This window comes from Dermacentor albipictus, chromosome 4 (assembly GCF_038994185.2).
Source record: "Dermacentor albipictus isolate Rhodes 1998 colony chromosome 4, USDA_Dalb.pri_finalv2, whole genome shotgun sequence".
NCBI classification, from domain to species: Eukaryota; Metazoa; Arthropoda; class Arachnida; order Ixodida; family Ixodidae; genus Dermacentor; species Dermacentor albipictus.
The window spans coordinates 10,858,692-10,881,910 of record NC_091824.1 but is presented as its reverse complement, the minus strand read 5'-3'; the positions used below and the strand labels follow the sequence as shown (position 1 = coordinate 10,881,910).

The 23,219-nt window shown below is 52.8% G+C and overlaps 1 protein-coding gene across 1 annotated transcript; it reads right to left on the bottom strand.

The window, feature by feature from the left end:
- Nucleotides 1-1,842: 1,842 nt before the first annotated feature.
- Nucleotides 1,843-21,620, bottom strand: LOC139059489 (uncharacterized). Its single transcript, XM_070537915.1, has 17 exons — nt 21,544-21,620; nt 21,245-21,321; nt 20,945-21,022; nt 20,346-20,423; nt 19,547-19,624; nt 18,947-19,024; nt 18,347-18,424; nt 17,748-17,825; nt 17,148-17,225; nt 15,949-16,026; nt 15,350-15,427; nt 14,750-14,827; nt 13,251-13,328; nt 7,274-7,351; nt 6,974-7,051; nt 3,975-4,052; nt 1,843-1,952 (listed from the first exon to the last, which is right to left on the bottom strand). Exons 1-17 carry the CDS (start codon nt 21,618-21,620, stop codon nt 1,843-1,845), a joined length of 1,356 nt encoding a protein of 451 aa, XP_070394016.1.
- Nucleotides 21,621-23,219: the final 1,599 nt, after the last annotated feature.

Sequence of the window (23,219 nt, the reverse complement as noted above, 5' to 3'; positions counted from 1 at the left end):
TTCCACCGGCGAATGGAAAGCATGTCCACGTGTGGGATACGCTGAAATCATCAGATCGTCATCGGCCAACTCACCTTGAGACGGCGACGTGCGCAGACTGTTCGGCGCGTAAGCCGCTGCGAGCGTCACCACAGGAGTGGGCCATATATAACCTGCACGGGCATTACATCGGCAGCGGGCACGGTGGCACTACTAGTAGGTGGTGCACTAATCCTCTCGTCTTCATTGTGCAGCTCGCCCTTAGTCTGTGTTTTCATGGCGCCAAGAGCAGCATCGACCATTTTGGCATAGCCTTTGTCATCCCACCGGTGAATGGAAAGCATGTCCACATGTGGGATACGCTGAAATGATCAGATCGGCATCGGCCAACTCACCTTGAGACGGCGACGTGCGCAGACTGTTCGGCGCGTAAGCCACTGCCAGCGTCACCACAGGAGTGGACCATATATAACCTGCACGGGCATTACATCGGCAGCGGGCACGGCGGCAAAACTAGTAGGTGGTGCACTAATCCTCTCGTCTTCATTGTGCAGCTCGCCCTTAGTCTGTGTTTTCATGGCGCCAAGAGCAGCATCGACCATTTCGGGATAGCCTTTGTCATTCCACCGGCGAATGGAAAGCATGTCCACGTGTGGGATACGCTGAAATCATCAGATCGTCATCGGCCAACTCACCTTGAGACGGCGACGTGCGCAGACTGTTCGGCGCGTAAGCCGCTGCGAGCGTCACCACAGGAGTGGGCCATATATAACCTGCACGGGCATTACATCGGCAGTGGGCACGGCGGCACTACTAGTAGGTGGTGCACTAATCCTCTCGTCTTCATTGTGCAGCTCGCCCTTAGTCTGTGTTTTCATGGCGCCAAGAGCAGCATCGACCATTTTGGCATAGCCTTTGTCATCCCACCGGTGAATGGAAAGCATGTCCACATGTGGGATACGCTGAAATCATCAGATCGTCATCGGCCAACTCACCTTGAGACGGCGACGTGCGCAGACTGTTCGGCGCGTAAGCCGCTGCGAGCGTCACCACAGGAGTGGGCCATATATAACTTGCACGGGCATTACATCGGCAGTGGGCACGGCGGCACTACTAGTAGGTGGTGCACTAATCCTCTCGTGTTCATTGTGCAGCTCGCCCTTAGTCTGTGTTTTCATGGCGCCAAGAGCAGCATCGACCATTTTGGTATAGTCTTTGTCATCCCACCGGTGAATGGAAAGCATGTCCACGTGTGGGATACGCTGAAATCATCAGATCTTCATCGTCCAACTCACCTTGAGACGGCGACGTGTGCAGACTGTTCGGCGCGTAAGCCGCTGCGAGCCTCACCACAGGAGTGGACCATATATAACCTGCACGGGCATTACATCGGCAGCGGGCACGGTGGCACTACTAGTATGTGGTGCACTAATCCTCTCGTCTTCATTGTGCAGCTCGCCCTCAGTCTGTGTTTTCATGGCGCCAAGAGCAGCATCGACCATTTTGGCATAGCCTTTGTCATCCCACCGGTGAATGGAAAGCATGTCCACATGTGGGATACGCTGAAATCATCAGATCTTCATCGGCCAACTCACCTTGAGACGGCGACGTGCGCAGACTGTTCGGCGCGTAAGCCACTGCCAGCGTCACCACAGGAGTGGACCATATATAACCTGCACGGGCATTACATCGGCAGCGGGCACGGCGGCACTACTAGTAGGTGGTGCACTAATCCTCTCGTCTTCATTGTGCAGCTCACCCTTAGTCTGTGTTTTCATGGCGCCAAGAGCAGCATCGACCATTTCGGGATAGCCTTTGTCGTCCCACCGGTGAATGGAAAGCATGTCCACGTGTGGGATACGTTTACATCATCAGATCTTCATCGGCCAGCTCACCTTGAGACAGCGACGTGCGCAGACTGTTCGGCGCGTAAGCCACTGCCAGCGTCACCACAGGAGTGGACCATATATAACCTACACGGGCATTACATCGGCAGCGGGCACGGTGGCACTACTAGTATGTGGTGCACTAATCCTCTCGTCTTCATTGTGCAGCTCGCCCTTAGTCTGCGTTTTCATGGCGCCAAGAGCAGCATCGACCATTTCGGTATAGCCTTTGTCATCCCACCGGTGAATGGAAAACATGTCCACATGTGGGATACGCTGAAATCATCAGATCTTCATCGGCCAACTCACCTTGAGACGGCGACGTGCGCAGATTGTTCGGCGCGTAAGCCGCTGCGAGCGTCACCACAGGAGTGGGCCATATATAACCTGCACGGGCATTACATCGGCAGCGGGCACGGCGGCACTACTAGTAGGTGGTGCACTAATCCTCTCGTCTTCATTGTGCAGCTCGCCCTTAGTCTGTGTTTTCATGGCGCCAAGAGCAGCATCGACCATTTTGGTATAGCCTTTGTCATCCCACCGGTGAATGGAAAGCATGTCCACATGTGGGATACGCTGAAATCATCAGATCTTCATCGGCCAACTCACCTTGAGACGGCGACGTGCGCAGACTGTTCGGCGCGTAAGCCACTGCCAGCGTCACCACAGGAGTGGACCATATATCACCTGCACGGCTATTACATCGGCAGCGGGCACGGTGGCACTACTAGTATGTGGTGCACTAATCCTCTCGTCTTCATTGTGCAGCTCGCCCTTAGTCTGCGTTTTCATGGCGCCAAGAGCAGCATCGACCATTTCGGTATAGCCTTTGTCATCCCACCGGTGAATGGAAAGCATGTCCACATGTGGGATACGCTGAAATCATCAGATCTTCATCGGCCAACTCACCTTGAGACGGCGACGTGCGCAGATTGTTCGGCGCGTAAGCCGCTGCGAGCGTCACCACAGGAGTGGGCCATATATAACCTACACGGGCATTACATCGGCAGCGGGCACGGCGGCACTACTAGTAGGTGGTGCACTAATCCTCTCGTCTTCATTGTGCAGCTCGCCCTTAGTCTGTGTTTTCATGGCGCCAAGAGCAGCATCGACCATTTTGGTATAGCCTTTGTCATCCCACCGGTGAATGGAAAACATGTCCACATGTGGGATACGCTGAAATCATCAGATCTTCATCGGCCAACTCACCTTGAGACGGCGACGTGCGCAGATTGTTCGGCGCGTAAGCCGCTGCGAGCGTCACCACAGGAGTGGGCCATATATAACCTGCACGGGCATTACATCGGCAGCGGGCACGGCGGCACTACTAGTAGGTGGTGCACTAATCCTCTCGTCTTCATTGTGCAGCTCGCCCTTAGTCTGTGTTTTCATGGCGCCAAGAGCAGCATCGACCATTTTGGTATAGCCTTTGTCATCCCACCGGTGAATGGAAAGCATGTCCACATGTGGGATACGCTGAAATCATCAGATCTTCATCGGCCAACTCACCTTGAGACGGCGACGTGCGCAGACTGTTCGGCGCGTAAGCCACTGCCAGCGTCACCACAGGAGTGGACCATATATCACCTGCACGGCTATTACATCGGCAGCGGGCACGGTGGCACTACTAGTATGTGGTGCACTAATCCTCTCGTCTTCATTGTGCAGCTCGCCCTTAGTCTGTGTTTTCATGGCGCCAAGAGCAGCATCGACCATTTCGGGATAGCCTTTGTCATTCCACCGGCGAATGGAAAGCATGTCCACGTGTGGGATACGCTGAAATCATCAGATCGTCATCGGCCAACTCACCTTGAGACGGCGACGTGCGCAGACTGTTCGGCGCGTAAGCCGCTGCGAGCGTCACCACAGGAGTGGGCCATATATAACCTGCACGGGCATTACATCGGCAGCGGGCACGGTGGCACTACTAGTAGGTGGTGCACTAATCCTCTCGTCTTCATTGTGCAGCTCGCCCTTAGTCTGTGTTTTCATGGCGCCAAGAGCAGCATCGACCATTTTGGCATAGCCTTTGTCATCCCACCGGTGAATGGAAAGCATGTCCACATGTGGGATACGCTGAAATGATCAGATCGGCATCGGCCAACTCACCTTGAGACGGCGACGTGCGCAGACTGTTCGGCGCGTAAGCCACTGCCAGCGTCACCACAGGAGTGGACCATATATAACCTGCACGGGCATTACATCGGCAGCGGGCACGGCGGCAAAACTAGTAGGTGGTGCACTAATCCTCTCGTCTTCATTGTGCAGCTCGCCCTTAGTCTGTGTTTTCATGGCGCCAAGAGCAGCATCGACCATTTCGGGATAGCCTTTGTCATTCCACCGGCGAATGGAAAGCATGTCCACGTGTGGGATACGCTGAAATCATCAGATCGTCATCGGCCAACTCACCTTGAGACGGCGACGTGCGCAGACTGTTCGGCGCGTAAGCCGCTGCGAGCGTCACCACAGGAGTGGGCCATATATAACCTGCACGGGCATTACATCGGCAGTGGGCACGGCGGCACTACTAGTAGGTGGTGCACTAATCCTCTCGTCTTCATTGTGCAGCTCGCCCTTAGTCTGTGTTTTCATGGCGCCAAGAGCAGCATCGACCATTTTGGCATAGCCTTTGTCATCCCACCGGTGAATGGAAAGCATGTCCACATGTGGGATACGCTGAAATCATCAGATCGTCATCGGCCAACTCACCTTGAGACGGCGACGTGCGCAGACTGTTCGGCGCGTAAGCCGCTGCGAGCGTCACCACAGGAGTGGGCCATATATAACTTGCACGGGAATTACATCGGCAGTGGGCACGGCGGCACTACTAGTAGGTGGTGCACTAATCCTCTCGTGTTCATTGTGCAGCTCGCCCTTAGTCTGTGTTTTCATGGCGCCAAGAGCAGCATCGACCATTTTGGTATAGTCTTTGTCATCCCACCGGTGAATGGAAAGCATGTCCACGTGTGGGATACGCTGAAATCATCAGATCTTCATCGTCCAACTCACCTTGAGACGGCGACGTGTGCAGACTGTTCGGCGCGTAAGCCGCTGCGAGCCTCACCACAGGAGTGGACCATATATAACCTGCACGGGCATTACATCGGCAGCGGGCACGGTGGCACTACTAGTATGTGGTGCACTAATCCTCTCGTCTTCATTGTGCAGCTCGCCCTCAGTCTGTGTTTTCATGGCGCCAAGAGCAGCATCGACCATTTTGGCATAGCCTTTGTCATCCCACCGGTGAATGGAAAGCATGTCCACATGTGGGATACGCTGAAATCATCAGATCTTCATCGGCCAACTCACCTTGAGACGGCGACGTGCGCAGACTGTTCGGCGCGTAAGCCACTGCCAGCGTCACCACAGGAGTGGACCATATATAACCTGCACGGGCATTACATCGGCAGCGGGCACGGCGGCACTACTAGTAGGTGGTGCACTAATCCTCTCGTCTTCATTGTGCAGCTCACCCTTAGTCTGTGTTTTCATGGTGCCAAGAGCAGCATCGACCATTTCGGGATAGCCTTTGTCGTCCCACCGGTGAATGGAAAGCATGTCCACGTGTGGGATACGTTGACATCATCAGATCTTCATCGGCCAGCTCACCTTGAGACAGCGACGTGCGCAGACTGTTCGGCGCGTAAGCCACTGCCAGCGTCACCACAGGAGTGGACCATATATAACCTACACGGGCATTACATCGGCAGCGGGCACGGTGGCACTACTAGTATGTGGTGCACTAATCCTCTCGTCTTCATTGTGCAGCTCGCCCTTAGTCTGCGTTTTCATGGCGCCAAGAGCAGCATCGACCATTTCGGTATAGCCTTTGTCATCCCACCGGTGAATGGAAAACATGTCCACATGTGGGATACGCTGAAATCATCAGATCTTCATCGGCCAACTCACCTTGAGACGGCGACGTGCGCAGATTGTTCGGCGCGTAAGCCGCTGCGAGCGTCACCACAGGAGTGGGCCATATATAACCTGCACGGGCATTACATCGGCAGCGGGCACGGCGGCACTACTAGTAGGTGGTGCACTAATCCTCTCGTCTTCATTGTGCAGCTCGCCCTTAGTCTGTGTTTTCATGGCGCCAAGAGCAGCATCGACCATTTTGGTATAGCCTTTGTCATCCCACCGGTGAATGGAAAGCATGTCCACATGTGGGATACGCTGAAATCATCAGATCTTCATCGGCCAACTCACCTTGAGACGGCGACGTGCGCAGACTGTTCGGCGCGTAAGCCACTGCCAGCGTCACCACAGGAGTGGACCATATATCACCTGCACGGCTATTACATCGGCAGCGGGCACGGTGGCACTACTAGTATGTGGTGCACTAATCCTCTCGTCTTCATTGTGCAGCTCGCCCTTAGTCTGCGTTTTCATGGCGCCAAGAGCAGCATCGACCATTTCGGTATAGCCTTTGTCATCCCACCGGTGAATGGAAAGCATGTCCACATGTGGGATACGCTGAAATCATCAGATCTTCATCGGCCAACTCACCTTGAGACGGCGACGTGCGCAGATTGTTCGGCGCGTAAGCCGCTGCGAGCGTCACCACAGGAGTGGGCCATATATAACCTGCACGGGCATTACATCGGCAGCGGGCACGGCGGCACTACTAGTAGGTGGTGCACTAATCCTCTCGTCTTCATTGTGCAGCTCGCCCTTAGTCTGTGTTTTCATGGCGCCAAGAGCAGCATCGACCATTTTGGTATAGCCTTTGTCATCCCACCGGTGAATGGAAACATGTCCACATGTGGGATACGCTGAAATCATCAGATCTTCATCGGCCAACTCACCTTGAGACGGCGACGTGCGCAGACTGTTCGGCGCGTAAGCCACTGCCAGCGTCACCACAGGAGTGGACCATATATAACCTACACGGGCATTACATCGGCAGCGGGCACGGTGGCACTACTAGTATGTGGTGCACTAATCCTCTCGTCTTCATTGTGCAGCTCGCCCTTAGTCTGCGTTTTCATGGCGCCAAGAGCAGCATCGACCATTTCGGTATAGCCTTTGTCATCCCACCGGTGAATGGAAAGCATGTCCACATGTGGGATACGCTGAAATCATCAGATCTTCATCGGCCAACTCACCTTGAGACGGCGACGTGCGCAGATTGTTCGGCGCGTAAGCCGCTGCGAGCGTCACCACAGGAGTGGGCCATACATAACCTGCACGGGCATTACATCGGCAGCGGGCACGGCGGCACTACTAGTAGGTGGTGCACTAATCCTCTCGTCTTCATTGTGCAGCTCGCCCTTAGTCTGTGTTTTCATGGCGCCAAGAGCAGCATCGACCATTTTGGTATAGCCTTTGTCATCCCACCGGTGAATGGAAAGCATGTCCACATGTGGGATACGCTGAAATCATCAGATCTTCATCGGCCAACTCACCTTGAGACGGCGACGTGCGCAGACTGTTCGGCGCGTAAGCCACTGCCAGCGTCACCACAGGAGTGGACCATATATAACCTGCACGGGCATTACATCGGCAGCGGGCACGGTTGCACTACTAGTATGTGGTGCACTAATCCTCTCGTCTTCATTGTGCAGCTCGCCCTCAGTCTGTGTTTTCATGGCGCCAAGAGCAGCATCGACCATTTTGGTATAGCCTTCGTCATCCCACCGGTGAATGGAAAGCATGTCCACGTGTGGGATACGCTGAAATCATCAGATCTTCATCGGCCAACTCACCTTGAGACGGCAACGTGGGCAGACTGTTCGGCGCGTAAGCCGCTGCGAGCGTCACCACAGGAGTGGACCATATATAACCTGCACGGGCATTACATCGGCAGCGGGCACGGTGGCACTACTAGTATGCGGTGCACTAATCCTCTCGTCTTCTTTGTGCAGCTCGCCCTTAGTCTGTGTTTTCATGGCGCCAAGAGCAGCATCGACCATTTTGGTATAGCCTTTGTCATCCCACCGGTGAATGGAAAGCATGTCCACGTGTGGGATACGCTGAAATCATCAGATCTTCATCGGCCAACTCACCTTGAGACGGCGACGTGCGCAGATTGTTCGGCGCGTAAGCCACTGCCAGCGTCACCACAGGAGTGGACCATATATAACCTGCACGGCTATTACATCGGCAGCGGGCACGGTGGCACTACTACAGGTTTTCCCGCTCAATTTAATCCAAGCGCCAGTCAATTTAATCCGAGCGCCAGTCAATTTAATCTAAGCGCCAGTCAATTTAATCCAAGTGCCAGTGATTTTAATCCGAGCGCCAGTCAATTTAATCCAAACGCCACTCAATTTAATCCAAACGCCAGCCGATATAATCCAAGCGCCAATGAATTTAATCCAGGCACAACGGAATTCAAGAACCTTTGCATTTCAAGACTTCTGAAAATTTGCGAACATATTATGAGTTAACACCTCGAACATGAAAGAGCGCGGTGGTAAACCAGTAGCTATCCTGCAACGGGACTAACGATTCTGGAGGTTTTGAAGCGAAAAGCTTCACTACGGTATAGTCAACACTGCGCAGCGCGCGGGCCGGCGTAATTCGGAATTGGCTCCGTGAGCGTGTTCGCAGGTGAATTGGCTCCGTGAGCGTGTTCGCAGGTGAATTGGCTCCGTGAGCGTGTTCGGAGTCGAATTGGCTCCATAAGCGTGTTCGGAGTCGACGCAGATGGCCACTGCCCCGCGCTATGCGTCATCGTTTGACGTTCGCCGCAAGCGCGTGTTTATCACGGAGGCCGACTATATAACCGCTTGGTAGGGTATAGGCGTGCGCATTCAACATGGAAGGAGAAGAGAATGATGCTACTGATACAGAGAGCTGTGTTTATGGCTGTAGAGAAATCGCAAGGCGATGTGCCCAACAGTGATGAATAAAGAAGTTTAATAATCCTGCATAACTCATGGTATATATAATTGATAATCAATTTGCATAACTACACAAGGCACACGTATAGCATAACCATAGGCTAAACGAAGCATATCCATAAGTGAAACCGTAAGCATACCCATAGGCTAAATCATAAAGCATAACCATAAGGTAAACCATAAGCATCACCGAACCTTTTCGCTTGGAGATATCCAGGCTTAAGCTTAGCTAAGCCCCAGCGAATATTTTTTTTTTATTTTCTACTTCGTTATGAAAGCGACACAGAAGATGAACATTCTCCGAATTATTTGAGAGGAAACGTCAGCATGAGTACGTCGAGTTAATGGTACACATTCGATTTGGTCATGGCTATCAAACGATACAATAAAGTTTGATTCGATGATAATTATTAGGCCCTCGCTGGGAGGCTTCGGTCGCTAGCGAATACGATTCACTATTCTACTGCTATATCCGCAGCCTCCAATCAAAGACCTTGTCATCGGTACCGCTGAAACAGTCATGAATACCATTTAATAGCATAACTGATATGGTGAAGCCACTAGTGATCACAAGTGAAATACAATGCGATGTTCGGGGTTCTTATAGTTTTGTGAAACATGACGTCATATACATCCAATGAAACACGATGAAACGAGTGACTCACTATGCCTACTATAAACTCGTATACTTAAGTCACTGGTGAATATTATTCACCTATTTTACTATCCCTGAGGCAGCTTTCCCTCGTGGGTGCCGTCAGTACTATCAATGAAGCTGTAGCACGATGAGTACTTTTGCGTTACCACTACTAACAGATACCGCCGAGTTTTTAGTCATCCCCAGTGATGCGCTCACTGCGATGTTCTCGAATTTTTATGCAGAATAGCGTGATAGATATTAAATGGTTATGATAGATGTGAAACGGCTATTCACTAACTATAATTTGATAACTATAGGAAATACTAAGATTGATTCACTTTAGTGATGAAGAATCACTTTGTGTAGTTTGATGGTCAGAGCCATCGTTCAGGCACGCCGTGAATGGTATAAATGAAAGTGTCAATAAATGAGAGTTTAAATCAGTCAACATTGCTAATTTACATCGCAGAGCCATTAATGATCACTAGCGATAAGCTCTGTTCGGTGTTCATAGCGTCGTGCATGTCAAATGAAACCTTGAAACAATGATCCAATTATGCTCATTTACGATCACTGAGCATTTGGTCTGCTACCATTGCTACCTGATAGTGAAGGGTGAGTAGTGATCACTAGTGACAAGCTCAGTTCTTTGTTTTCGTACTTCTTGCAGCCTAAAGTCTCGCGTATCAAATTAAAATTGAGTCAAATGGCAATACAAGTTTAATAACTGGGAGGTGCCATCTTGAATGCGCACGCCTATACCCTACCAAGCGGTTATATAGTCGGCCTCCGTGATAAACACGCGCTTGCGGCGAACGTCAAACGATGACGCATAGCGCGGGGCAGTGGCCACCTGCGTCGACTCCGAACACGCTTATGGAGCCAATTCAACTCCGAACACGCTTACGGAGCCAATTCGCCTCCGAACACGCTCACGGAGCCAATTCCGAAATACGTCGGCTCGCGCTTTTCGCTTCAAAACCTCCAGAAGTTGTCGTTAGTCCCGTGGCAGGATAGCTACTGGTTTACCACCGCGCTCTTTCATGTTCAAGGTGTTAACTCATAATATGTTCGCAAATTTTCAGAAGTCTTGAAATCCAAAGGTTCTTGAATTCCGTTGTGCCTGGATTAAATTCACTGGCGCTTGGATTATTTCGGCTGGCGTTTGGATTAAATTGAGTGGCGTTTGGATTAAATTGACTGGCGCTCGGATTAAAATCACTGGCACTTTGATTAAATTGACTGGAGCTTAGATTAAATTGACTAGCGCTCGGATTAAATTGGCTGGCGCTTGGATTAAATTGAGCGGGAAAACCTGTAGTATGTGGTGCACTAATCCTCTCGTCTTCATTGTGCAGCTCGCCCTTAGTCTGTGTTTTCATGGCGCCAAGAGCAGCATCGACCATTTCGGTATAGCCTTTGTCATCCCACCGGTGAATGGAAAGCATGTCCACATGTGGGATATGCTGAAATCATCAGATCTTCATCGGCCAACTCACCTTGAGACTGCGACGTGCGCAGACTGTTCGGCGCGTAAGCCGCTGGCAGCGTCACGAGAGGAGTGGGCCATGTATAACCCGCACGGGCATTACATCGGCAGCGGGCACGGCGGCACTACTAGTATGTGGTGCACTAATCCTCTCGTCTTCATTGTGCAGCTCGCCCTTAGTCTGTGTTTTCATGGCGCCAAGAGCAGCATCGACTATTTCGGGATAGCCTTTGTCATCCCACCGGTGAATGGAAAGCATGTCCACATGTGGGATACGCTGAAATCATCAGATCTTCATCGGCCAACTCACCTTGAGACGGCGACGTGCGCAGACTGTTCGGCTGTAAGCCACTGCCAGCGTCACCACAGGAGTGGACCATATATAACCTGCACGGGCATTACATCGGCAGCGGGCACGGCGGCACTACTAGTATGTGGTGCACTAATCCTCTCGTCTTCATTGTGCAGCTCGCCCTTAGTCTGTGTTTTCATGGCGCCAAGAGCAGCATCGACCATTTCGGGATAGCCTTCGTCATCCCACCGGTGAATGGAAAGCATGTCCACATGTGGGATGCGCTGAAATCATCAGATCTTGATCGGCCAACTCACCTTGAGACGGCGACGTGCGCAGACTGTTCGGCGCGTAAGCCGCTGGCAGCGTTACCAGAGGAGTGGGCCATGTATAACCCGCACGGGCATTACATCGGCAGCGGGCACGGCGGCACTACTAGTATGTGGTGCACTAATCCTCTCGTCTTCATTGTGCAGCTCGCCCTTAGTCTGTGTTTTCATGGCGCCAAGAGCAGCATCGACCATTTCGGGATAGCCTTCGTCATCCCACCGGTGAATGGAAAGCATGTCCACATGTGGGATGCGCTGAAATCATCAGATCTTGATCGGCCAACTCACCTTGAGACGGCGACGTTCGCAGACTGTTCGGCGCGTAAGCCACTGCCAGCGTCACCACAGGAGTGGACCATATATAACCTGCACGGCTATTACATCGGCAGCGGGCACGGTGGCACTACTAGTATGTGGTGCACTAATCCTCTCGTCTTCATTGTGCAGCTCGCCCTTAGTCTGTGTTTTCATGGCGCCAAGAGCAGCATCGACCATTTCGGGATAGCCTTCGTCATCCCACCGGTGAATGGAAAGCATGTCCACATGTGGGATGCGCTGAAATCATCAGATCTTGATCGGCCAACTCACCTTGAGACGGCGACGTTCGCAGACTGTTCGGCGCGTAAGCCACTGCCAGCGTCACCACAGGAGTGGACCATATATAACCTGCACGGCTATTACATCGGCAGCGGGCACGGTGGCACTACTAGTATGTGGTGCACTAATCCTCTCGTCTTCATTGTGCAGCTCGCCCTTAGTCTGTGGTTTCATGGCGCCAAGAGCAGCATCGACCATTTCGGCATAGCCTTTGCCATCCCACCGGTGAATGGAAAGCATGTCCACGTGTGGGATACGCTGAAATCATCAGATCTTCATCGGCCAACTCACCTTGAGACGGCGACGTGCGCAGACTGTTCGGCGCGTAAGCCACTGCCAGCGTCACCACAGGAGTGGACCATATATAACTTGCACGGGCATTACATCGGCAGCGGGCACGGTGGCACTACTAGTATGTGGTGCACTAATCCTCTTGTCTTCATTGTGCAGCTCGCCCTTAGTCTGTGTTTTCATGGCGCCAAGAGCAGCATCGACCATTTCGGTATAGCCTTTGTCATCCCACCGGTGAATGGAAAGCATGTCCACATGTGGGATATGCTGAAATCATCAGATCTTCATCGGCCAACTCACCTTGAGACGGCGACGTGCGCAGACTGTTCGGCGCGTAAGCCGCTGGCAGCGTTACCAGAGGAGTGGGCCATGTATAACCCGCACGGGCATTACATCGGCAGCGGGCACGGCGGCACTACTAGTATGTGGTGCACTAATCCTCTCGTCTTCATTGTGCAGCTCGCCCTTAGTCTGTGTTTTCATGGCGCCAAGAGCAGCATCGACTATTTCGGGATAGCCTTTGTCATCCCACCGGTGAATGGAAAGCATGTCCACATGTGGGATACGCTGAAATCATCAGATCTTCATCGGCCAACTCACCTTGAGACGGCGACGTGCGCAGACTGTTCGGCTGTAAGCCACTGCCAGCGTCACCACAGGAGTGGACCATATATAACCTGCACGGGCATTACATCGGCAGCGGGCACGGTGGCACTACTAGTGTGTGGTGCACTAATCCTCTCGTCTTCATTGTGCAGCTCGCCCTTAGTCTGTGTTTTCATGGCGCCAAGAGCAGCATCGACCATTTCGGGATAGCCTTTGTCATCCCACCGGTGAATGGAAAGCATGTCCACGTGTGGGATACGCTGAAATCATCAGATCTTCATCGGCCAACTCACCTTGAGACGACGACGTGCGCAGACTGTTCGGCACGTAAGCCACTGCCAGCGTCACCACAGGAGTGGACCATATATAACCTGCACGGGCATTACATCGGCAGCGGGCACGGCGGCACTACTAGTATGTGGTGCACTAATCCTCTCGTCTTCATTGTGCAGCTCGCCCTTAGTCTGTGTTTTCATGGCGCCAAGAGCAGCATCGACCATTTCGGGATAGCCTTCGTCATCCCACCGGTGAATGGAAAGCATGTCCACATGTGGGATGCGCTGAAATCATCAGATCTTGATCGGCCAACTCACCTTGAGACGGCGACGTGCGCAGACTGTTCGGCGCGTAAGCCACTGCCAGCGTCACCACAGGAGTGGACCATATATAACCTGCACGGCTATTACATCGGCAGCGGGCACGGTGGCACTACTAGTATGTGGTGCACTAATCCTCTCGTCTTCATTGTGCAGCTCGCCCTTAGTCTGTGGTTTCATGGCGCCAAGAGCAGCATCGACCATTTCGGCATAGCCTTTGCCATCCCACCGGTGAATGGAAAGCATGTCCACGTGTGGGATACGCTGAAATCATCAGATCTTCATCGGCCAACTCACCTTGAGACGGCGACGTGCGCAGACTGTTCGGCGCGTAAGCCACTGCCAGCGTCACCACAGGAGTGGACCATATATAACTTGCACGGGCATTACATCGGCAGCGGGCACGGTGGCACTACTAGTATGTGGTGCACTAATCCTCTTGTCTTCATTGTGCAGCTCGCCCTTAGTCTGTGTTTTCATGGCGCCAAGAGCAGCATCGACCATTTCGGTATAGCCTTTGTCATCCCACCGGTGAATGGAAAGCATATCCACATGTGGGATATGCTGAAATCATCAGATCTTCATCGGCCAACTCACCTTGAGACGGCGACGTGCGCAGACTGTTCGGCGCGTAAGCCGCTGGCAGCGTTACCAGAGGAGTGGGCCATGTATAACCCACACGGGCATTACATCGGCAGCGGGCACGGCGGCACTACTAGTATGTGGTGCACTAATCCTCTCGTCTTCATTGTGCAGCTCGCCCTTAGTCTGTGTTTTCATGGCGCCAAGAGCAGCATCGACTATTTCGGGATAGCCTTTGTCATCCCACCGGTGAATGGAAAGCATGTCCACATGTGGGATACGCTGAAATCATCAGATCTTCATCGGCCAACTCACCTTGAGACGGCGACGTGCGCAGACTGTTCGGCTGTAAGCCACTGCCAGCGTCACCACAGGAGTGGACCATATATAACCTGCACGGGCATTACATCGGCAGCGGGCACGGTGGCACTACTAGTGTGTGGTGCACTAATCCTCTCGTCTTCATTGTGCAGCTCGCCCTTAGTCTGTGTTTTCATGGCGCCAAGAGCAGCATCGACCATTTCGGGATAGCCTTTGTCATCCCACCGGTGAATGGAAAGCATGTCCACGTGTGGGATACGCTGAAATCATCAGATCTTCATCGGCCAACTCACCTTGAGACGACGACGTGCGCAGGCTGTTCGGCACGTAAGCCACTGCCAGCGTCACCACAGGAGTGGACCATATATAACCTGCACGGGCATTACATCGGCAGCGGGCACGGTGGCACTACTAGTAGGTGGTGCACTAATCCTCTCGTCTTCATTGTGCAGCTCGCCCTTAGTCTGTGTTTTAATGGCGCCAAGAGCAGCATCGACCATTTCGGGATAGCCTTTGTCATCCCACCGGTGAATGGAAAGCATGTCCACATGTGGGATACGCTGAAATCATCAGATCTTCATCGGCCAACTCACCTTGAGACGGCGACGTGCGGAGACTGTTCGGCGCGTAAGCCGCTGCCAGCGTCACCAGAGGTGTGGGCCATGTATAATCCGCACGGGCATTACATCGGCAGCGGGCACGGCGGCACTACTAGTATGTGGTGCACTAATCCTCTCGTCTTCATTGTGCAGCTCGCCCTTAGTCTGTGTTTTCATGGCGCCAAGAGCAGCATCGACTATTTCGGGATAGCCTTTGTCATGCCACCGGTGAATGGAAAGCATGTCCACATGTGGGATACGCTGAAATCATCACATCTTCATCGGCCAACTCACCTTGAGACGGCGACGCGCGCAGACTGTTCGGCGCGTAAGCCACTGCCAGCGTCACCACAGGAGTGGACCATATATAACCTGCACGGGCATTACATCGGCACCGGGCACGGTGGCACTCCTAGTATGTGGTGCACTAATCCTCTCGTCTTCATTGTGCAGCTCGCCCTTAGTCTATGGTTTCATGGCGCCAAGAGCAGCATCGACCATTTCAGCATAGCCTTTGTCATCCCACCGGTGAATGGAAAGCATCTCCACGTGTGGGATACGCTGAAATCATCAGATCTTCATCGGCCAACTCACCTTGAGACGGCGACGTGCGCAGATTGTTCGGCGCGTAAGCCGCTGCGAGCGTCACCACAGGAGTGGGCCATATATAACCTGCACGGGCATTACATCGGCAGCGGGCACGGCGGCACTACTAGTAGGTGGTGCACTAATCCTCTCGTCTTCATTGTGCAGCTCGCCCTTAGTCTGTGTTTTAATGGCGCCAAGAGCAGCATCGACCATTTTGGTATAGCCTTTGTCATCCCACCGGTGAATGGAAACATGTCCACATGTGGGATACGCTGAAATCATCAGATCTTCATCGGCCAACTCACCTTGAGACGGCGACGTGCGCAGACTGTTCGGCGCGTAAGCCACTGCCAGCGTCACCACAGGAGTGGACCATATATAACCTGCACGGGCATTACATCGGCAGCGGGCACGGTGGCACTACTAGTGGGTGGTGCACTAATCCTCTCGTCTTCATTGTGCAGCTCGCCCTTAGTCTGTGTTTTCATGGCGCCAAGAGCAGCATCGACCATTTCGGGATAGCCTTTGTCATCCCACCGGTGAATGGAAAGCATGTCCACGTGTGGGATACGCTGAAATCATCAGATCTTCATCGGCCAACTCACCTTGAGATGGCGACGTGCGCAGACTGTTCGGCGCGTAAGCCGCTGCGAGCGTCACCACAGGAGTGGGCCATATATAACCTGCACGGGCATTACATCGGCAGCGGGCACGGCGGCACTAGTAGTAGGTGGTGCACTAATCCTCTCGTTTTCATTGTGCAGCTCGCCCTTAGTCTGTGTTTTCATGGCGCCAAGAGCAGCATCGACCATTTTGGTATAGCCTTCGTCATCCCACCGGTGAATGGAAAGCATGTCCACGTGTGGGATATGCTGAAATCATCAGATCTTCATCGGCCAACTCACCTTGAGACGGCGACGTGCGCAGACTGTTCGGCGCGTAAGCCGCTGGCAGCGTTACCAGAGGAGTGGGCCATGTATAACCCACACGGGCATTACATCGGCAGCGGGCACGGCGGCACTACTAGTATGTGGTGCACTAATCCTCTCGTCTTCATTGTGCAGCTCGCCCTTAGTCTGTGTTTTCATGGCGCCAAGAGCAGCATCGACTATTTCGGGATAGCCTTTGTCATCCCACCGGTGAATGGAAAGCATGTCCACATGTGGGATACGCTGAAATCATCAGATCTTCATCGGCCAACTCACCTTGAGACGGCGACGTGCGCAGACTGTTCGGCTGTAAGCCACTGCCAGCGTCACCACAGGAGTGGACCATATATAACCTGCACGGGCATTACATCGGCAGCGGGCACGGTGGCACTACTAGTGTGTGGTGCACTAATCCTCTCGTCTTCATTGTGCAGCTCGCCCTTAGTCTGTGTTTTCATGGCGCCAAGAGCAGCATCGACCATTTCGGGATAGCCTTTGTCATCCCACCGGTGAATGGAAAGCATGTCCACGTGTGGGATACGCTGAAATCATCAGATCTTCATCGGCCAACTCACCTTGAGACGACGACGTGCGCAGGCTGTTCGGCACGTAAGCCACTGCCAGCGTCACCACAGGAGTGGAACATATATAACCTGCACGGGCATTACATCGGCAGCGGGCACGGTGGCACTACTAGTAGGTGGTGCACTAATCCTCTCGTCTTCATTGTGCAGCTCGCCCTTAGTCTGTGTTTTAATGGCGCCAAGAGCAGCATCGACCATTTCGGGATAGCCTTTGTCATCCCACCGGTGAATGGAAAGCATGTCCACATGTGGGATACGCTGAAATCATCAGATCTTCATCGGCCAACTCACCTTGAGACGGCGACGTGCGGAGACTGTTCGGCGCGTAAGCCGCTGCCAGCGTCACCAGAGGTGTGGGCCATGTATAATCCGCACGGGCATTACATCGGCAGCGGGCACGGCGGCACTACTAGTATGTGGTGCACTAATCCTCTCGTCTTCATTGTGCAGCTCGCCCTTAGTCTGTGTTTTCATGGCGCCAAGAGCAGCATCGACTATTTCGGGATAGCCTTTGTCATGCCACCGGTGAATGGAAAGCATGTCCACATGTGGGATACGCTGAAATCATCACATCTTCATCGGCCAACTCACCTTGAGACGGCGACGCGCGCAGACTGTTCGGCGCGTAAGCCACTGCCAGCGTCACCACAGGAGTGGACCATATATAACCTGCACGGGCATTACATCGGCACCGGGCACGGTGGCACTCCTAGTATGTGGTGCACTAATCCTCTCGTCTTCATTGTGCAGCTCGCCCTTAGTCTATGGTTTCATGGCGCCAAGAGCAGCATCGACCATTTCAGCATAGCCTTTGTCATCCCACCGGTGAATGGAAAGCATCTCCACGTGTGGGATACGCTGAAATCATCAGATCTTCATCGGCCAACTCACCTTGAGACGGCGACGTGCGCAGATTGTTCGGCGCGTAAGCCGCTGCGAGCGTCACCACAGGAGTGGGCCATATATAACCTGCACGGGCATTACATCGGCAGCGGGCACGGCGGCACTACTAGTAGGTGGTGCACTAATCCTCTCGTCTTCATTGTGCAGCTCGCCCTTAGTCTGTGTTTTAATGGCGCCAAGAGCAGCATCGACCATTTTGGTATAGCCTTTGTCATCCCACCGGTGAATGGAAACATGTCCACATGTGGGATACGCTGAAATCATCAGATCTTCATCGGCCAACTCACCTTGAGACGGCGACGTGCGCAGACTGTTCGGCGCGTAAGCCACTGCCAGCGTCACCACAGGAGTGGACCATATATAACCTGCACGGGCATTACATCGGCAGCGGGCACGGTGGCACTACTAGTGGGTGGTGCACTAATCCTCTCGTCTTCATTGTGCAGCTCGCCCTTAGTCTGTGTTTTCATGGCGCCAAGAGCAGCATCGACCATTTCGGGATAGCCTTTGTCATCCCACCGGTGAATGGAAAGCATGTCCACGTGTGGGATACGCTGAAATCATCAGATCTTCATCGGCCAACTCACCTTGAGATGGCGACGTGCGCAGACTGTTCGGCGCGTAAGCCGCTGCGAGCGTCACCACAGGAGTGGGCCATATATAACCTGCACGGGCATTACATCGGCAGCGGGCACGGCGGCACTAGTAGTAGGTGGTGCACTAATCCTCTCGTTTTCATTGTGCAGCTCGCCCTTAGTCTGTGTTTTCATGGCGCCAAGAGCAGCATCGACCATTTTGGTATAGCCTTCGTCATCCCACCGGTGAATGGAAAGCATGTCCACGTGTGGGATACGCTGAAATCATCAGATCTTCATCGGCCAACTCACCTTGAGACGGCAACGTGGGCAGACTGTTCGGCGCGTCAGCCGCTGCGAGCGTCACCACAGGAGTGGACCATATATAACCTGCACGGGCATTACATCGGCAGCGGGCACGGTGGCACTACTAGTATGCGGTGCACTAATCCTCTCGTCTTCGTTGTGCAGCTCGCCCTTAGTCTGTGTTTTCATGGCGCCAAGAGCAGCATCGACCATTTCGGGATAGCCTTTGTCATCCCACCGGTGAATGGAAAGCATGTCCACATGTGGGATACGCTGAAATCATCAGATCTTCATCGGCCAACTCACCTTGAGACGGCGACGCGCGCAGACTGTTCGGCGCGTAAGCCGCTGCCAGCGTCACCAGAGGTGTGGGCCATGTATAATCCGCACGGGCATTACATCGGCAGCGGGCACGGCGGCACTACTAGTATGTGGTGCACTAATCCTCTCGTCTTCATTGTGCAGCTCGCCCTTAGTCTGTGTTTTCATGGCGCCAAGAGCAGCATCGACTATTTCGGGATAGCCTTTGTCATGCCACCGGTGAATGGAAAGCATGTCCACATGTGGGATACGCTGAAATCATCAGATCTTCATCGGCCAACTCACCTTGAGACGGCGACGCGCGCAGACTGTTCGGCGCGTAAGCCACTGCCAGCGTCACCACAGGAGTGGACCATATATAACCTGCACGGGCATTACATCGGCACCGGGCACGGTGGCACTCCTAGTATGTGGTGAACTAATCCTCTCGTCTTCATTGTGCAGCTCGCCCTTAGTCTATGGTTTCATGGCGCCAAGAGCAGCATCGACCATTTCAGCATAGCCTTTGTCATCCCACCGGTGAATGGAAAGCATCTCCACGTGTGGGATACGCTGAAATCATCAGATCTTCATCGGCCAACTCACCTTGAGACGGCGACGTGCGCAGACTGTTCGGCGCGTAAGCCACTGCCAGCGTCACCACAGGAGTGGACCATATATAACTTGCACGGGCATTACATCGGCAGCGGGCACGGTGGCACTACTAGTATGTGGTGCACTAATCCTCTTGTCTTCATTGTGCAGCTCGCCCTTAGTCTGTGTTTTCATGGCGCCAAGAGCAGCATCGACCATTTCGGTATAGCCTTTGTCATGCCACTGCATGCCACTGCCAGCGTCACCACAGGAGTGGACCATATATAACCTGCACCGGCATTATATCGGCAGCGGGCACGGTGGCACTACTAGTATGTGGTGCACTAATCCTCTTGTCTTCATTGTGCAGCTCGCCCTTAGTCTGTGTTTTCATGGCGCCAAGAGCAGCATCGACCATTTCGGTATAGCCTTTGTCATCCCACCGGTGAATGGAAAGCATGTCCACATGTGGGATATGCTGAAATCATCAGATCTTCATCGGCCAACTCACCTTGAGACGGCGACGTGCGCAGACTGTTCGGCGCGTAAGCCACTGCCAGCGTCACCACAGGAGTGGACCATATATAACCTGCACGGGCATTACATCGGCAGCGGGCACGGTGGCACTACTAGTATGTGGTGCACTAATCCTCTTGTCTTCATTGTGCAGCTCGCCCTTAGTCTTTGTTTTCATGGCGCCAAGAGCAGCATCGACCATTTCGGTATAGCCTTTGTCATCCTACCGGTGAATGGAAAGCATGTCCACATGTGGGATACGCTGAAATCATCAGATCTTCATCGGCCAACTCACCTTGAGACGGCGACGTGCGCAGACTGTTCGGCTGTAAGCCACTGCCAGCGTCACCACAGGAGTGGACCATATATAACTTGCACGGGCATTACATCGGCAGCGGGCACGGTGGCACTACTAGTATGTGGTGCACTAATCCTCTTGTCTTCATTGTGCAGCTCGCCCTTAGTCTGTGTTTTCATGGCGCCAAGAGCAGCATCGACCATTTCGGTATAGCCTTTGTCATCCCACCGGTGAATGGAAAGCATGTCCACATGTGGGATATGCTGAAATCATCAGATCTTCATCGGCCAACTCACCTTGAGACGGCGACGTGCGCAGACTGTTCGGCGCGTAAGCCACTGCCAGCGTCACCACAGGAGTGGACCATATATAACCTGCACGGGCATTACATCGGCAGCGGGCACGGTGGCACTACTAGTATGTGGTGCACTAATCCTCTTGTCTTCATTGTGCAGCTCGCCCTTAGTCTTTGTTTTCATGGCGCCAAGAGCAGCATCGACCATTTCGGTATAGCCTTTGTCATCCTACCGGTGAATGGAAAGCATGTCCACATGTGGGATACGCTGAAATCATCAGATCTTCATCGGCCAACTCACCTTGAGACGGCGACGTGCGCAGACTGTTCGGCTGTAAGCCACTGCCAGCGTCACCACAGGAGTGGACCATATATAACCTGCACGGGCATTACATCGGCGCCGGGCACGGTGGCACTACTAGTATGTGGTGCACTAATCCTCTCGTCTTCATTGTGCTGCTCGCCCTTAGTCTGTGTTTTCATGGCGCCAAGAGCAGCATCGACCATTTCGGGATAGCCTTTGTCATCCCACCGGTGAATGGAAAGCATGTCCACATGTGGGATATGCTGAAATCATCAGATCTTCATCGGCCAACTCACCTTGAGACGGCGACGCGCGCAGACTGTTCGGCGCGTAAGCCGCTGCCAGCGTCACCACAGGAGTGGACCATGGCCATGTAGTGGGCGCGGGACAATCACTGTCAACATGTCTCACATTCGGCGCTTTTGCGCATTAGAGGTGTTCCTGCCGCTTTTCCTGCTGTCAACCACAGCCTTGCCTCCTGGTGAAGCCGAATGCCTTTCCAGCCCGATACCATTGACGCCGCTCTGCTATCAACCGCACTACCCCTACTGTACTGCTCCGCTCGTCATCTCCGCCTTCTGCGCATCATCCAAGTCTACGATGACGTCACCAACCACAGTCGATATAAGAAGGCGCCAGTGCGACAGTTTCTTCAGTGGGCGCGGGACAATCACTGTCAACATGTCTCACACTCCGCGCTTTTGCGCATTAGAGGTGTTCCTGCCGCTTTTCCTGCTGTCAACCACAGCCTTGCCTCCTGGTGAAGCCGAATGCCTTTCCAGCCCGATACCATTGACGCCGCTCTGCTATCAACCGCACTACCCCTACTGTACTGCTCCGCTCGTCATCTCCGCTTTCTGCTCATCATCCAAGTCTACGATGACGTCACCAACCACAGTCGATATAAGAAGGCGCCAGTGCGACAGTTTCTTCAGTGGGCGCGGGACCATCACTGTCAACATGTCTCACACTCCGCGCTTTTGCGCATTACAGGTGTGTAACCTTTTTTCCATGTATGCCAGAAGGAGCGACGACCGTTTCCTATTATTGTTCCCGCGCCCACGAGTGCTCCGTGATATTGCTGTCGATTGTTTTTGAATTGGTGTTTTATTACTATGCTCTGGAGATATTGAGTCCAACCCAGGACCCCCGACTCGTGCTCCGTCCTTGGCTGAACTGCAGTCCTTGCCTGATGAGCCAGGCGAACAGATGAAAGTCATATTTCATATTCTAAAAGATCTTCAGGCTCGATCCGTGCAAGCAGCAAAAAGCCAGTCTGATATGGTCACTGACATTAAAGCCATCAAAGCCAGTCAAAAAAATATCGAAATCAAAATTGGCGCCATCGAAAAAAGGCTAGATGACTTAGAAGATAAAACGGACTCACTTGACCAAATTGATCACGAAATAGCCACCATCCAGACCTCGGTACAGTCGCTGTCAAACAATTCTGCTTCTTTGCAATCACGGCAGACCGAACTTGAAGATCAATCACGACGCTGCAACCTCATTTTTTATGGATTAGATGACCACCGAGAATCGTGGGCTGAGTCGGAAGAAAAAAATTAAAGTAGTTTTGGCTGACGCACTTGACATCCTTCCGGATACAGCCATTGAACGCACTCATCGCCTAGGTCAATATTCGCCAGGTAAACAACGTCCGATCATTGTCAAATTTATTAACTTTAAGATAAAAGAGACAGTCCTCTCTGCCCGGAAAAAGCTGAAGGACAAAAACGTCACAGTTAATGAAGATTACTCACCTGCTACACGTCACGCTCGAAAGAAATTAACTGAGTTTGCCAAAAGTGCATCCGACGGAGGTCCGTATCAGCTCCGATATAACAAATTACTAATGAATAAGAAATACTACATGTACGATGCCGATTCTAATTGCGTTAACGAGCATACGAAGCAACCGCCATCACATACAATACAATACAATACAATCTTTATTGTGCATAAGGAAAAT

What these genes read in the sequence shown, in the direction of transcription:
- LOC139059489 (XM_070537915.1), bottom strand. Translation starts at nt 21,620, where the DNA reads ATGGCCATGGTCCACTCCTGTGGTGACGCTGGCAGCGGCTTACGCGCC. An exon ending in GCCCACGTTGCCGTCTCAAG is followed by an intron (nt 18,425 to 18,946) that starts GTGAGTTGGCCG and finishes ATGCCCGTGCAG; the next exon opens with GTTATATATGGTCCACTCCT. An exon ending in GCGCGCGTCGCCGTCTCAAG is followed by an intron (nt 14,828 to 15,349) that starts GTGAGTTGGCCG and finishes ATGCCCGTGCAG; the next exon opens with GTTATATATGGTCCACTCCT.